General features: G+C 35.8%; 1 protein-coding gene across 10 annotated transcripts in view; it reads right to left on the reverse strand.

Annotated features, from left to right (window-relative positions):
* MSI2 (musashi RNA binding protein 2) overlaps window positions 1-17,758 on the reverse strand; it is a 375,769-nt gene that overhangs the window by 27,575 nt on the left and 330,436 nt on the right. For 6 of the 10 annotated variants that reach the window (XM_072415329.1, XM_072415322.1, XM_072415355.1 and 3 more), the window contains one exon: window positions 7,065-7,241. The exons of the other annotated variants lie outside the window; for them this stretch is intronic. In XM_072415329.1, coding sequence (XP_072271430.1) covers window positions 7,065-7,241 — 177 coding nt within the window. The remainder of the gene's footprint in view (window positions 1-7,064; window positions 7,242-17,758) is intronic. 10 annotated transcript variants of the gene reach the window in all.

Below are 17,758 nucleotides of genomic sequence, written 5' to 3' on the forward strand. Positions count from 1 at the left end.
ACTGAACAATACAATGTGTGAGTGACTACCTAGCACTGAAAAAAACCCAGGAAAAAATATAAATACAGTATATTGTTAAACATATATACTTTTACCAGTAGATAGATTATTGTTCTTTAAAATAAACCTCAGCCCAAATGTAAGCCTTATATAATGATTGCAGTGAACATGAATCTAAACGTGAATCGGAGAATTTGAATGTCAAGACCAATACATCACATAAAATGACCTGTATTTAGATGCACTTTATGACTATTTTACTAAATATTACGTGACTACTTTGTCAATGTAGCTTAAAAAAAAAAATAAAACTAAAAAGTATGATTTAGGGGTTCATGAAAGCTGATGTTGGATGTGCTAAAAATGGTGTTAAGCAATACAATAACAGCATAATTTGCAAGGTACTGAAGTAGCTAAGTCGCTCAGGACTGAGAAAATTGAATGAAAATATTTAAATATGTATTAAATATGTGCTGCTTGAAGTATTTAAAATGTTTCATAAATTGATAAATAAATACATATTTTGGAGAATAACTGGTTTCATATTATCATTTTCTACACTATATAAGTATTTACACTTAGTTTACAACTTCAATTTTGAGCAATAAAGATTTCAAAACCCTTCCTTTTACTTCATGGGTTTATATGTAGACTGCGTGTAACAAACTACCAAACACTGAAGCTTACTCCAGCTGCCACCCATTTGTAGGGGGAGGGAAAAAGTTAGGATTTATAACTTGGAAAGAAGACAGTAAATAAACACCCACTAGTTCTCTGGGCTCGAGATTGTATGCAAACAAGGGCAATTAGAGGCAAATAATAATAAGACAATCTTAATTAGTGTTCTTGCATGGTCCAGGATTTTCCTTTTCTCTCTTTTTTTTGATAATGAACAAAGTCAATAAACAAGTGCACATGAACATAGAACAATTTAGAAAGCCGGAATTCAAAAAATAACTGGGAAATTATAGTAAAAATAATGTAAAGATGTAAAGGTTAGAAATTAGGCCTGTATATTCAGTGTAATATATTTTAAACAATCAAATTGAAAACTCCTAAAACTGTGAATGTTCTCGTAATTTATGATAGAAAGCTGTAAGGAAAAAAAGGTGTTACCATTACTGACCTCCACCTAGGGCTAGTGTCTGACTTCAATACAAGTCACACACCCAGAAAAAACAGACATAAAAAAAACCCAGCACTAATCAGTATACTTTCTCCAGGCCAGTGCTTTAAAAAACAGTAAACCGAGTGGAACCACATGGTAACCAGGTTATTAAGATAATCATAATAAGGACCTGTGTTGACATACTTATTGAAAAGTTCTTTTAACCTGAATTTACCTTCCCTTTAAACTACTTCATGAAGATTCTAGGGATGCAGAACACATATAATGTGAACAAAAGTTCATCAACACGGGTCCTCAATAGTTCTCAGTTGAAATTTATTTCAGTATGTTTGCTTATTGTGCAACAAGTTTTTTAGATTTTCTGAAGTAGCATTTAATAAAAGAAATCATTTTTTACCCTACAACCACCTAAACCAGAAGCCTTGATGCTCATGTTAACCACATCCATTGCTCCATCTGAGCTCACGTCCAGAGATGACTTCGTAAACTTACAAGTTTTGTTTTTCCTAGTAATAGCTTGCCACCGCTCAAACAATATGAATGATTACAGTTGAACACCGTAACAGTCATCACATATTCAGGAGTGTTTTAGATTGCTACAAAGCCTGCTGTCAAAAACACGGCCAGTGCTAGCACCAGACATTCAGAGCATGTTTCCTGGGGCAATTTATAACCTCTCCAGCAGTGCCCCACCAGCTCCTGTTTCTATCTCCAACCTTTCAGAAACACTGGCAATAAAGTCTTGGGCTCCTCCTTGGCTCTGAGTCCTATCATGCAGCCAAGAGAAGATGTGAGGACTTTCCTGACTCTACTGGACACTGAGGTCTTCATTTTAAGAAAATAGAGAACATGGAAAGTTTGTTGGTAACTATATTAGCTTAGATGATAGATATTTGTACTGGTAATCAGGTGTTTACGGCTATGAAAGAGATACATGTATTACCTACCCCTGCACTCTCCATTACACACAATACTGACCTCTGCACCCTGGTTTATACACTACTGTTGCCTGCACAGTGGCACTAGGCTAGCACAGTGACTCAGTGGTTAGCACTTTGACACTATCTGCATGGAGTTTGCCATGGACTTTGTACAGCGCTGCATAATAAGATGGCGCTATATAAATACTGTGTAATAATAATAATAGGTTATCTCCCAGCACCCTGTGTGCTGGACCCTGGTGTTTTCTTCCTTTCATGCTGGTCAAGGAAATCTGCCTAAGACCAACATATTAATCATAGTAGTTGATGGGGGCTAAAGCCCGAAAGCAAAAACATATATAAAAGGTAACTCTTGCAGGATTAAAATGTCAAACTTATGCACAAGGCACCAATATAAGTGAAATTTACTCAACACAGAAGTGTTTTTTTTCTGCAGCCTGCTGAAGTCATAAACTATATTAAAATTCTCTGTATTGTCCCAAGATTGCTACAGCAAATCAATACCAATATTTCTGCAAGAAAATAAGTCATATGAAATGTATGCTGTATTCATTTAAAAAATGTAAGTAAAAGACTTGTAAGAGTAAAATGTCAAGCTATGAATAAAATTATGCTGGAAAGTGTGTTTATAGTCAAACCTCATAATTTAAAGTAAGTGATAACAGAGTCAAGTCATTTTAGTTCATTGAACGCTCATATAATGCTGTATTCATTCGCAGCGATCACAGAGCTGAATGCGGAAATTATGTCTGTGACAAAATCACTCCTACACATTCATTATATTGTACATTTTCCATGGGAGTGGTAGATGTTCAAGTCAGTGCATTAAGAAAACAAATAACAGGGTTCAACATTCTACCTGTAGGAGGTAGTAAAGGGATATTTATAGATAATAAACCTATCACATTACAGAAAAAGTGATTTAATAAACTGACTTTAATCATTGCTAGGAAGCCACATCTATTACTGCCAATATTTTTAAACTCGCAGGATCTACTAAGCACATACATGTGAGGCCAAAAGAACACTCACTAATTCTATCCAGAACTAAAAAAATATTTAGGTATTGGTATACTTCAGGCATTTTTACACTAATGTATGTTCTACTGATCTTTTTAACACTTCTGTTCAAACCACCGTTTGCATTTCTTTACATTGACCCCTTTATTGGTGTTATCTTAAGAACCTATGGCCATATGCCACTTGGCTCATATAAATACAAATCAGATTATTGATGTGGTAGTTTAGTCAGTAAAATGCTAAATTTTAGTTGGCTCTGGTCTGCTAGATATCTTCTATAAACTCTGTGGATTTATTGTAGTATGCTTGTGTAACAGTTGTTAAAGATTTCCTGGAATGCATTAAATTATATATTTGCTGATGATGATGCATAATTTCTTTGGGTCAGTTTATTGGGTATTGCACTTGAACATTGCTGCCAAGGTTTCCAGCAATGGGCTCAAAAAGTAACATTTACATATAAACCTTCACTTGATAAAATTGGTGCACTTTTCTGGAGGTTCTCTTCTCCGCCTTGGGCAGCAACTGTGTAAATATTTAAAATTTAAATCTAATATTGATTACACAGCTCGACAAAAACATTTTTTGTCACTTGCCAGGGATTTTTTTTATATATTTAGTGTATTTCAGGTCTGTTGAATGCAGAAATGATATCAGTTTAATTGAACTGGATCTAGTTCTTGTGATACAGGAATCGGAAGAGACGATTCCACCAACAACAAATGTTAACACAGCATAATATTATCAATCTTTATTTACACCAATGTTTTGCATTTTTTATATAAATGTAGCATTATTTTCATAAAACTTTCATTTGCCTTCTTTTTATTCATACATTTTCTTTTTTTTCAGAAATATGAGTTCTTCAAGAAGTTGTTTAAATGACACTATGTATGTAATGTATTTTGTTACATTTGTAGTGAATATTCTCAGCAAAAACATTACCGAATTTGTGAAACAAGCATATCTTGCATATTTAAGTATTAAACTGGGGGACCAAGATAAGTATTGGGCTCCCCATATGGTATGCAAAACTTGTGTAGAGTGTCTATGTCAGGGGAAAAATGGAAAACTGAAAAGTTTGGAATTTGGTGTACCTTTGGAATCGCGAGGGCCAAAAAATCATCATAATGATTGTTATTTTTGTGCTGTGAATGTAATAAAAGGTTTCAATCGTTACAAGAAAAACAAATGGAAGTACACTGATTTGGAATTCGCAGTGCTGATGTTCCCATACCAGTGTTCACTCCCTGATATTCCTGTATCCGACATGGAGGATATACAGGGTTTGGAGTGTAATCCAGGAGTTAGCAGTGGAAGTGAATATGAAGGAAGTGTTTCATCAAACCAGCAGTTCTCCCAAGAAGAGCTCAATGATTTAATACGTGACCTAAGTCTGTCAAAACAAGCATCTGAACTTTTAGCATCCAGGCTTAAAGAAAAGAACTGTGGGACCGGAAATAAAAATAACAGTTTATAGGACAAGAGAGGTGACACTCCTACCATATTTTAGTGAAGATGGAGACTTTGTGTACTGTTGTAACATACCTGGACTACTAGCCCATATGGGAGTACCAGAATACCGAGCAGAAGACTGGCGGCTTTTCATAGACAGTTCCACTCGAAGTATGAATTCTATTTTACTGCATAATGACAACTGCTATGCATCAATTTCAATTGGTCACTCAACAAAACTTAAAGAAGAATATGAAAATATCAAAATGGTCTTACAAAAGCTTTGCTATCATGAACACCAATGGTCCATATGTGTTGATTTAAAAATGGTGAACTTCCTACTTGGAAAGCAAAGTGGATACACAAAGTACCCATGTTTCATCTGCTTGTGGGATATTAGAGCAAAGCAGGATCACTGGAAAAAAGTGATATGGCCTCCAAGGGAAAACATGAAAAAAGGTGGAGCGAACATCATAAACGAGCCAATGGTTGACAAAGAAAAAATCATTCTCCCTCCACTACACATAACGTTGGGATTAATGAAGCAATTTGTTAGAGCCCTGAACAAGGACGGTGATTGCTTCAAATACATTTGTAGATTCTTCCCTGGATTGAGTAATGAAAAATTAAAAGCAGGAATCTTTGATGGACCCCACATTCGGAAACTGATAAATGTTTCAAATTTCACAAGTTACATGACTGATACTGAAGCTTCTGCCTGGTACAGCTATATCATGGTTATCAAGGATTTCTTGGGTAACCATGAAGTACAAAATTATGAAGAACTGGTAAAAAACCTGCTCCTAAACTTTAAAAATGTGTGTGCTACTATGAGCATAAAGGTACACTATCTCCATAGCCATTTGCAAACATTTCCAGAAAACCTTGGCGATTTCAGAGAAGAACAGGGGGAGAGGTTCCATCAAGATATAAAGGTGTTCTGTTTGGCAAGAAAATGTTTGTTGACCAGTGTTTTTGTTCTTTTTATTTGAACATCAGTTGGGAAATTTTATAATCATGTGATCAAAATGTGAACCAAACCTGTGCTGTATGCACAGAACAACATGTTTGTACAATATCAGGGTGCATTATATACAATATAAGTGTACATAAATATGATAATCTGCTGAAACAAAGTCAGATTTATGCATGCACATTTAACTGCTGTCTACTATACAGTTTGTTAGGTTAGTAAAAAATTAAAAAATATTAAATGTTTAGTGGGATGAAAGAACATTTAACAATTGAAATCAGAATCTGATTATAGAACTGCAAAGAATACTGAAATATCAGGTCAGTTAGAAAATGTTTTAGCCAATAACATCCTCTACAGAGTTTGTATATTTGAATTAATCCCCCTAAAGTAAATAACTCTAACTCACCATTTCCTCTTAACTAAGAATAATCATGCTCTTTAATAATCTGTTTGCTTATAATTACATTTTCTATAGTTCCTGAAAGAACATGGCTGATGATATCATGCTCCCCCAGGATAGAGGGACATTGGTTAGCAATTACATGGTAATCAATCCTCTCCTTGGACAATAGGATAATCCCTGCTCCTACAGCCAAGACAAATCACAAATATTCTTTCCTCATGCCCTCTTTGTCCTGAATGGGGCAAAACTCCCTAGCCACCAGAGAGAGCTGCCTGAAGCCATACTTAAGGAAAGGGTCCACCTTTATGTCCCGTAATGTTGGTAAAGTAAGTTTTAATTTCTGCTGCAGCTGTCTAGGGTAAATTTTCTTTTTATATATGCTAATCCAGGTTTGATATGGAAGGGCAAATTTACCCATGTCCTTCAAAACTGGATAATTTCAAGCCCGATTAATCCAAATCGACCTATGCAGTTGATGGAGATGGAGTGTTTGGCCCCTTTATTCCTTCCAATACACTCTGGGCCTAGATCCTAAATAAATTCTGTAACAAAAAAAAAAATCAGCAGTGAACGATCAAACTATAAAGACATATATCTCTAGGATTACAATTTTGGTCAGACTGTTCCTGCATTTTGCAAGTAGGTGAAGCTTAGCAGAGCAGACCGAAAATAAGACTAAACATGGCCAAAATTGCTTGATCACTAGAAGTGATCAAGATCACTAGTTTCTCTTAATAGACTGGCTGTGGGGATAAAAGCTTAAGCCTGAAAACATCAACCAAGTGACAACATAATGTAAAACGCAATCTGAAACATTTAATTTTAATTAAAAAAAATTGGCATTCTGCAGTAGATCAGTGACAGCAAACTTGCAAATATGACATTGGAATGATGAAATAGTCTACATGCACATTTTAATGGTAAAAATTTGCAAAATTCATGCACATATGACAATATGGAAATGGGCTCACACTATTATGGATTGCATATTACATTATTTTGTAAGGATTGAACTACAGATACAGCACGTAAACAAAAAAATATACCAAGCATGCAAAATCTGGACTGACTTCATATAGCATTTCCTGCACAACAGTTGATTATTACCCATTACCCCAATAAATAAAAGGCTGTACAAACCTGGGCTCTTAAACTGATCCGGGCTGGGAAGGTGATGGAGGGGGGAGTTACTTGCTGAAGCAGCATGCTCACTACGAAGCATCTGAGCCGCCCGAGGCCCCATGGAACCGTAATCCGCAAACGATAAAGCAGCCCGTTGGTCACCGGGCGAGGTATAGAAACCATAATCTGGGAGTCCTAAAGACATATTGATCCCATCACTTGAAGTACTGCATTACGACTCATTGCACTCAAAACAATAGTGTCAAATGACAAACAATCAGGTTGCCAGCCCTTGCCATCCACTCCACTGCTCTTTTAAACATGATAAAAATGTGCCAATTTGAGAATGCAATAGTGTTTTAAACAGCTGAATAAAGTATGTGAACACAGAAGGAAATTTGACAGCAAAGTGAAAGGCAATTTTTTTTTGACACCAACAAAGTTAAGAACACAGTGAGAAAGTATGAAACAGGCAATAGTAAGCATTGACAAATTAAATACAAGTAACTGGCACAATTTGGATTATTTATTCTAGGATTTTGGTATTTCTAGAAAAAGAGCTTTATTGAATCAGCTCTGTTTAAAAATTGTCAGCCAATTGTGACAAAATTGGGGCTTACCATATTCTAATTTATAACAAAGTAGAAAACACATGTAACATCATTGCAAACATTACAAAAATGAGGAAATAAAAAATAAAATTATTTTAGACATATATTAGCATGGATTTTACACAACAGTTGCCTGAACATATATGTTGTTTCCTAACAGATCCCTCCACTTAAATGTAATGGTTTATTTTGAAAAATGTAACTGTATTCTAAATTTGTTAAGCATTCGTAAAGAGCCATGGTTAAATAAACCCGCTAACATTATCAATTTATCAATAACTAACATAACCACATATTTTGTGTGACATGCCTCTTTAAGCTATACAAAATGATAAAATTAGTGTGTTCACATTTTAGTGGAAAATTTGATCTTAAAATGCAAGGTGGAAATAAGTGAAATGTCTAAATTATCCATCTACCATCTGTAGTGCACATTTTAGTGGTGGTGCAGTAAGCAGAAAAAGAGAGAAAGTTACACAGCACATGCTTCAGGAAATACCATCCCACTCGACCATGAAATGTACTGTGTGTTGTGGCTGTAGCAGATGACAAAGAATTAATTTGTTGTTTAAAAAAATCTGCAATTCAAAATTTTTACTTGGAACCCTGCACTTCAAAACTTTGTTATTGGTGTTGCATAAAATTAAACCTCTAGAATTACATATAATGTTAAAGCAGAACTAAAGTTTCACTTCTAAAAATTTTGAATCAGGCAGGGTATGTCCCTTTTGCAATGAGCAAACGCAGCTCAGTGTTCACTGCCAGGATACCCAGCAACCCCAGCTTACCAGGACTAACTGAACTTCTGTATGCCTTCAAACTCAATAGTGGTCAAATTCTGTTTTTTTAATGTATCAGTGTAATTTAAAAGCAGTAGGTAAAACCATAGACACTTTACTCCAGTAATACTGTATACCTAATAGAATATTTGGAGATGCAAGCAGCAAACTATATTGTAAAAGCCATCATGAACATCAGGGCTCCTATATTGCGGTTAGGCACAGCAAAGTTTTTTTAGTTTTCTATTTACTTTTCCTCTAATTAGGAACATCAGTATGCACTTTATTGATATACTGTCTACCAGAATTTGCAACTAAGTGAGCCTATCATTCAATGGCCCTTGTAAATGCGTTTTCCTCTCCGGTTTCTTTGATGACTAAAGGTGGGTTCAGATCTGCTTCAAGATAAAGTAGGTCTGCTGGCACCTTGCAAGCCACTTGGTCACCCACACTGCAGTGCGAATTCTTAAAAAAACGGCGCCTGCAGATTTGACAGCTGGTGGCAGTCATTGATACTAGCACTGTTCACTGCTGCCCTTAATTATTCTCCATGGAACTGGCGCCGGGAGAAGCTACATGTAGTGTCTCCTGAGAGGCAGGAGTTCTCTGGCATGAGGAAGCAGTAAACACAGTGCAACTTCCCAACCAGCAGTTGAGATGCATTTTAGGAGCATCAAGAAGGTTCACTGGTGCAGTAAACCCACAAAAAATACAGCCTATGTTGGGTAGTGCAAGAAGGGAAAGAAGACTGCCCACATTCAGAGTATATATGATATGTTTTTACATATGTTGATATACATATTATGTAACCCCATTCTGCACACAGTTCAGTACTATGTTGGCACAAATTATTATTATTATTAAACAGGATTTATATAGCGCCAACATATTACGCAGCGCTGTACATTAAATAGGGGTTGCAAATGACAGACAAATACAGACAGTGACACAGGAGGAGAGGACAACTGACCTACTGATATTTCCTCAAATACAGAAGAATTATAATGAGCTTTTTCATAAAAAATGTTAAAGAACAGAAAAATGTTCTCCAGTGATAGAAGCCTGATTACCACTTCTGTAATGCACACGTATAAAAAAAGGTAACAGGTTTTGTTTTCTGCAAAACAAACATTTAACAGTATAGATTAAAAGCACTGTTACCTAGCGTCTACACATGGGGAACTGATACGGTAGCAATCAGCAAAAACTTTTCTAGTGAAAAGGTCATTTACCTTTTTTTATAAATAAGGCTTTTTTAAGTCTTTAAGTAAACCATCTACAATAAAAAATTCTAAATATACTGGTCCCAGGTTATCTATATTGTTTTCACTGGTTAATGAGATTTAATGGAATTACAATATTTGTAATTGCTAACTCTCAAAATTATACACTGTAACAGTCAGAAACAACTGGATGCACACTACTTACTACAGTTACATTATACAATAAAGTTCCTTCCTTTGCTTCCCAAAGGAAACTGCATTTCAGGCAATGGTGAACTACCTTCTCAAGTCATGAAAGAATCCAAATTTCATTAATCATACCTTTGAAAAGGGTAGGCAATAATATTTTCACCCATCTCAATTTGTTCATTTTGTACACAATATGACAGTGAACAATGGGTAATGCAGAATAAATGCAGACCAACCAACTTAAAAAAACAAAGATATATACATTGTTTTAAGATTTAAGCCTCTCACAGCTGTATAAACACATTCTAAACTATCACTGACACCATGGAATGACATGTACTACCCAAAACCATTATTGATCAGTAAGGATCGTGCCCTGAGCACTGAATACGCTTTGTCCAGTGGTTTGGCCCTGGAAGGTACAGGGCATAATCCAGTATAATCCTGAATACGGGCTTTGATATGGCTCTCTGTAATATTGCTACCCTGGGTATGATAATAAAGGTAGAAAAGTCACCATTTAAAAAGCCTGTATTTGAGATATGGCTAACACACAACTACTAACCTATAATTGGATTTATGCAATTTTACATTAAAAAAAGTTTGAGCCGAATGCCCTTTGGGTAGCTCTTGTGTGGATTTCTTACTCAAAATCCTAAAAGCCAAATCTAATTTAGGTTGTAGAATTTAATCCTTACATAAATTTCTATGTTTCTATCAGAATCACAGCCTGGCCAGCTGGAAAATTCAGTGACAACTAGTACAGGAAGGCACTAGATAACTAAATAATGAAAGATCATCTTACTGCTGGGATGTTAAACACAGCCTATTAGGTTGTGGCTACAAATTCAACCATTTATTAAATAGCATATGTTGTCTTCCTGGCAGATGTATTGCTTATAGACTACAACAAATGTTGCAAAGTTCCAACTTTAAACAGAGCTTCACAAGCTGTAAATTTACTATACAAGGAGGAGGCATCTTGCAGAATTAGTATTTTTTATTTTAATACATTCACAACCTACATTCTGCTGAAAGAAAACCTCAGTTAACTTCAAAATAGCAAAAAATTATTTGCGTACATTTTATTGTTTTCAATAGGAGTTTTACTTTTTTCTAAAACAGCACATTCAAAACATTGTTTTCCTATTCATTTAGCAAAGGAAAATTACAATCTACTGTGTGCACTGCCAGGCAAACTCAAACAGTGCATGGAAATTTGTCCCAAACACCTGTTCCTGCCACCCCCTACACACGTTCCTAATTGGCCCGATGCAAAAACAAGTTCAAGCCTGTACAACTGCAGCCTGTGCAAGACAAAAGCCATCAACCTTCACAAAGCTCTGCTTCCCTGCTTCAGCACAAAATAGCAATAACAGCATTTACTAGCCAATCATCAGTGCAAATGTGTGCTTTACTCTCCATCTTTCTGTTTCCCTATACTGACTTCAGTTTCCCTATACTGACTTCAGTTTCCCTAGCTTCTAATTAAAGGTCGAGATATGCCATCTCCGGTGGTAAGTTGAGTGAAATAACATGGTCACATAAGAAGGCTACACATGGAGAGAATCAAAAGGTGTGGGAAGATGGGAAGAAATTGGGATATTGCAAAAAAACAAAAACAAAAAAAAACTTTTTATGTCTGTCTTGTTCAGCTTGTAATTTGTTTAATTTAATGCATAATCATAAAAATACCTAATAGATGCACCTGAACATTTTCTTTCCAGGGATTCTGGATCCTTTCATCTGCCATATTTTATAAACACAGTGTTCATTAGGGAAAAAAACTGTAGAATAACAATTCTAAAGATATAATAATCTATTAAAGAAAATCTAAATCTATGAAGAAACAAGACTGAAAGGTTTTTTTTACATTTTTTAACTGCCAATTTTGAAGTAAAATGTTCCCTTGCATACCAGGGACTACCTTGCACTGCTATATATGTGGGCAAAGACTATGGCATACTGTTTCTATACTGGTACAACAGATATCTCAATGTGGTTTGTACACTATCCTAACTTAGTTATTATAAATTAGGCAGACAGAGGTCAAAGATTCCAAAACTGCTCATACCAGCAGAGTGGTAGTGTTTTTCCTGCAGCCAAAATAATGCCCAAATGAACTTCTTTAATTTGCTACTGTGTACTACTTATATTGATTGGAGAAATAGATAACAAAAATGTCCAAGAAAGGGGTTTGTAGCACCAAAAATGTTATTAAAGGACTTTTGCTATAACAAAGAGCAGTGCTGTTTTCTAGAACAAGGTTAGATGTGAGTTATAGTAATCCAGACTAAATATAATATGTTACACTGTCCTTAAGGGTTTGTCATGATTAGTGAACCGCAGTGACAAGCAATCTCTGTATGACTTATGAAATGTAATCATGTCTGGCAAGCTGAGAACATCATTGTTGATCATGATCCCAATGGCAGGGATACAGGCAACAAAAGAGACATTAGAAAGATTGTGGCTGTTATTGCTGAACAAATCATAAGCGGGGCAAAAAAAGGAAATTGAAAGCCATTCAATAAGTAAACTATTCTATGTACAGAGCACAATCATTACAAACTGACATCGATAAAGGAAAGTGGATCTGAGTCTGTTGTGAAAATGTAAAATGAAATATATCACATTTGTGACATGCTACAGATCTCACATATTAACTGACAATGTCCACTATTTATAAAACTAGCTAATAACCCGGTGTATTTATTTATTGCAATCTTATATTAGACAGGAAAAGGAATCAAATAAAGCTATAGTGATTTTCTTGTTTAAGATGTTGTTTCATTTTTTTGCCTTTCATTGCACTCGGCCTACTGCCTTACTTTTTCTCGAAGGCATTATTACAGGCCAGAAATTTGTAAAAGAGTCAAAACAAAAGTATGTAAAAATCTAAGCAAAAGGCACACTGTCACTGAGTAATACATACACACATACATGCAAATATACATCTGACATATATCACAGCGCTGTACAAAGATCAGAAGTGCACTCACATGAGTCTGAGTCATATGTCCAGCAATTTTGGTTTAAATGTCTCGAAGCATTTCCGAGTGATGGTGGAACATAGCAAGTTTGGTTGAAATGTCTCCATGCATTTCATCCAAATATAGCTCTGACATATTGCACAGCGCTGTACAAAGATGACAGGTGCACTCACATGAGTCTCAGTCATATGTATAGCAAGTTTGGTTGAAATGTCTCCATGTGTTTTCAAGTGATGGTGGAACATACACAAACACACACACACACACACACACACATATAGATAGATAGATAGATATATAGATAGATAGATATAGGTATACAAATGTGTAAATTAAATTAATCCAGACAAGTTTTTTTTTTTAAAAAAAGGTAACATTTTTTAGATGCATATATAGTACGCAATTCTTCTTAATATGTGCAATGCAATAAAACCTCCAATATACATCCTCTAGTAGAGGGGATTATTTTCACATACACATTTAAATTACACAAACCTACAAGTTGCACTAACCTAATTTTGGCCTGCACTAATTTTAGATAAGTGTTATACTGTAAGACATTAAAATGCTATAGCAGCACACTTTGCTGATTGTGTGCACAGCTGCTGGTTTTAATTGCATGACTCATTTAGTTTTGCAATCTGCCTCCTCTGTAAAGCTTGCGTCATGTATGTTTTTTTCTCACTTCAACAGTATTATAAAGGGTAGATGATCTACTATATGTTAAATATTCTGTTTTTAGAAAACATGAAGGTACTATGTTAACAGGGCAAGTGATAAAAGATCAGATTGAATATTCTAATGCGCTAATAGAAGTTTGTGAAGTGATCGCATGGCTTTAGGGTCGTCCTGTCATTTTGATGCAGGTCAAGCTCAGGTCTCAGAAGCACTAAATGAATTCCTGAAGCACATGAAGATAACACACACACACCTCCTATCAAATACTTAAAAACTATTCTGGAGTGTGAATGATTAGTACAACTTGTCCGATAAAGCTATGAGGCAAAAGAGAGCTCGATACATGTGCTGCATGTGCTGTTTAAATCAATATAAAAAAATAAAATGTAAAGATATGAAAAGTGTCTTCCTTCTTTCTTGGAGAAGTATCCAGGCCATGGGCGAAATGAAAGGAAATCAGTCTTAATGCTACATTCATTTCCAGCCTGCACTCATGGCTGTAATGAAATAAGCTCTATCTCAATTGAAACACATTTTTTTTTAGTGTTCAATATTTATTGCCTAATCACATTCACCATATCACAAGTTATTGGTGTCACTTCAGCCCAAGGTTGGAGGGGCTAAACCTACCCTGGAAGCATTCACAAAATGAGAAGCTGCAATCAGACGGCGGGGCTCTTGTCGCAGCCTTTACAAAAGGATTTCCACTTGAGTGGCTCATCTTTAATCATTATAAAAGCACAGAGGTTTAATCCATTTTTGATGTAAGCGCTAATAGCTTTGTGTCCTTGAAGTTCAAAGTGGTCTTCGTGCATGTCGCTAATTAGCGAAGCAAAGCAGCCATCCAGCTCCCTCTCGTGTTTCTAATTAGATCCTCAGCAACAAACAAATGTCGACCTCACAGAAGCTTTCTTCCATTAGATAGTGCTTTTGCAGAGGTGCAGATGTTGTTTTGTGTCTCCCTTTCTTGCTTTAATATTACATGTGGCATTTTGTGTCCATGCTGCTTTGGTGGCATGTGTATTGTAAGCTCACACATCAATATTTCCCCTTCTGACTCTGAAAATGTGAACAACTGTTCTATTTACTGAGGAGAAACGTGCAGGAAAATTTAAATTAGTTTCATGTTACAATATTTGGCATCTTTTCAATGGAGTTAAAGAACAACAGAGATTGGCATTTAGGATTTAGGCAAAAAAATAGTTTTGTAAAGTGGTGATGGTAGGGAGGAGAACAAAAAAAATGTAGCTCTCATCCTGCTTACTGCTGTTCCTTTGAGACATAAAGTGAAGGAGAATCTCCCAGAAGGCATACAGCCAAAACAACATTTATTGGGGCCCTTACCAGTTCTCATTCTATCCAAACCTAGCTGGTGACTGGATAGTGAAAAAAAAAGCAGTAGCCTGCTAGACTTATGTATCTGTCAGTCTGGTTTCGTCTTCCATCAGTATGTCCATTGTTTGCACCTGAACACTACAATATAAAAGACAGGCTGCTTGTACTGATTTGACTTTCCGAGACTGAGCTCTGACTGGAGCCTAGATCTGAACATGTTATAATTTCAAGAGGCAGAAACTGTCAGAAACAAACCTTATGATGATGGCATGTGTACCTAATGTCCTGTAATATATTGTTCTCAAAGCCTTGGACCATGCAGCTCGATTAGCATTTGCCAGAGAACACCAGAATTAATAGGTTCTCACTTGGCCCCCTTTTCTCTTCAAGTTCACACTTAGCACATTTGACGGACAATAAAGAGTCTGGAGGTGCTTCCTGCAAGTCATCCAGCTTGACTTATTTGGAGGTAGGTCAGTTATAGTCTGAGGGGCATACCTTTGTAGGGCTGCACTGACTTCCACAGACTAGGTAAGGGTATTCTGATTACGTACTGGGATAAAAACCTCAAACCCATTTTCGAACTTTAGGCTGATGCAGTGGGCCCTGAGTAGTAGCCAGGGTCTGTAGACAGTTCATGTATAACAAAGGAACTGTCTACACACCCTGATTTGAATCAAAAGAGACCCTATGGAACCTGATCGTGATTTCTAACATTCAAAACAGTAATCAATAGAAATGCCAATAAAATAAATGTAAACAAATACATCTGTGGTGTGTTATTTATAAAACATTTATTCAAAAGCAAAAAAAAAAAACCTGCATAAGCTTTGCTTACATATCATTTCTTCCCTGTGTTTTTACAGGTTTTTTTTACAGTTGTACAGGGTCATTAGTCAGGGTCAGTATTTTGTACTTTTCAGTTGTATTCGGTCATTAGCACCTAAAATGATCTTTTATGCTTACTGTTGGCCTACAATAGATGGCGCTGTGTCCTCATGTAAAGTGTGTAACAAACTCTTGTCTTTGATGGCAAGTATGTTACACACTTTACATGAGGATACTGCCACATCCACTGGTGGCCAACAATAATACACAAAAGATTATTCAAGAATTGCTGCTATCTACTGGTGTCACCTTAGTATAAACCAAGATTTTTTTCCTAATGACATTTTGAAGGGGGAAAAGTCGGTTTATACTCACTTATACTGTAGCATATATAGCATATACTGTAGGTTGTAAATAAATATGGTAGGAGATAGTAATAAGTAGGAGAAATAGATATTTTACCTGACTCTTCAGTAAAGGTTTTATACCCAACTTACTCCTTTGCTTGTTTTATGGAAGTATAGTCTACCTCTGTACAGAAAACACATTATGGAAGAGCTGTGTGTATGAGACCTAGGTGTCATTGTGAATTTGGTAAAAAGAACACTATGTGAAAATGCCGAGGCACTTCTCCGACTACATCCTCATGGTTGTGAGATTAGAACACTGCTGTCTCTGACACTTACTAGATTTAATGAGATTTGGAGATGTAACAATGCATGGACAAACAATTCTGTAAGAGAAAATGAACATTAAAGTATTTTTTCTCAACACTTTGAGGACAGATTACTTTATGGCAACTGAACATGCAGAGGCATAAGTAACAAAACAGCCTGTTATGTAAACTGCCTGTTAACACTAAATAAATGTTCGGACAATATTATTGGACACGGTTTGAATGATTACCAGCAAAGAACAGTCAAAATGGCCTTTCGGGGTAACTGCGTTGGAAAACAAAACACTTTCACACACATATTATCTAAATAATTGAAGAAATTGTTCAATATAATTTTAGTTTATGTAATGATAGTTCTGTGTAATAAAAATCATACTGCGCATTAACCTTTATTCCTTAGAAAAGTACTGTGTAAACTCAAATAGAAACCGAGCTACCTATTTTTTCATGAAAAAAACATTAGACTAAAAATTAAAGTATAAAACTAGGGCACACAATGTGGCTGTCACTGCTACTTTCAAAAAGTAGTTTGTAACTTTGAGTTCGTGCTAATGGGTCATTTGATAAAATGGTTGATGGCCATTAGTATAGAGAGCTGCGTCCTTATGTACAATCTGTTAAAAACAGCTTGTGTTTGATAGCTCTGAGAAACCAGATACAAATGCAATGTAATAACATGCCACTAGGTGTCACCTGATATGACCTACTGCAACTTTTTCTAATGTCTAAAATCTTGGTTTATACTTGAACATAAACGTATGTGTCCAATGCCAAGTTATTGATTGAATGCACTTATGTAAGGTGTGATTTCAAGATCCCCTGTGAGAACAACACCAGGACCAAAAACCAGCACTGACAACTTTTCAGGAGAAATTAGGCAAAAGATAGATCAGTTAGTAATACTTCAAAGTATCAGGAAATATGTATTCTATTTTATGGTTTTTGTGCTAAACATTTGGCATCTGAAAAATGGATTGGATTAAAAGAGACCACCCAGGTGAATGATGTGTGAATCTTATCCATAATACTGTTCAAACACAAGAATTTGACAGGGCAAATATGAAATTAAGAGACAGGCTGAAGAGACTGCTTGCCATGAACTAATAAATCTACAGCTATCCTGCCAGGGGGTAGACACATTTGCATTCCTTGTTTACTATGTAGCCTGGACAGATCTTTTATTAATATTAATGAATAGCCAGGAACAAAGGGCTCCTTTATTTTTAGCCAACTCTAATTGTGTAGTAATTACTCATCTAGAAAACAAATGAGCCAATCTCGGGAGCCATGGAAACCAAAGCTAAGGGCTCTCACTGTAATACATTAACTAGCTATCATTTCTGCTAATTTTAGGCTGGAGTCTTTTCATGCAGGGATTGAAAGAGGAAGGGAAACAATGC

This window comes from Pyxicephalus adspersus, chromosome 1, assembly GCF_032062135.1.
Source record: "Pyxicephalus adspersus chromosome 1, UCB_Pads_2.0, whole genome shotgun sequence".
Classification (NCBI taxonomy): Eukaryota; Metazoa; Chordata; class Amphibia; order Anura; family Pyxicephalidae; genus Pyxicephalus; species Pyxicephalus adspersus.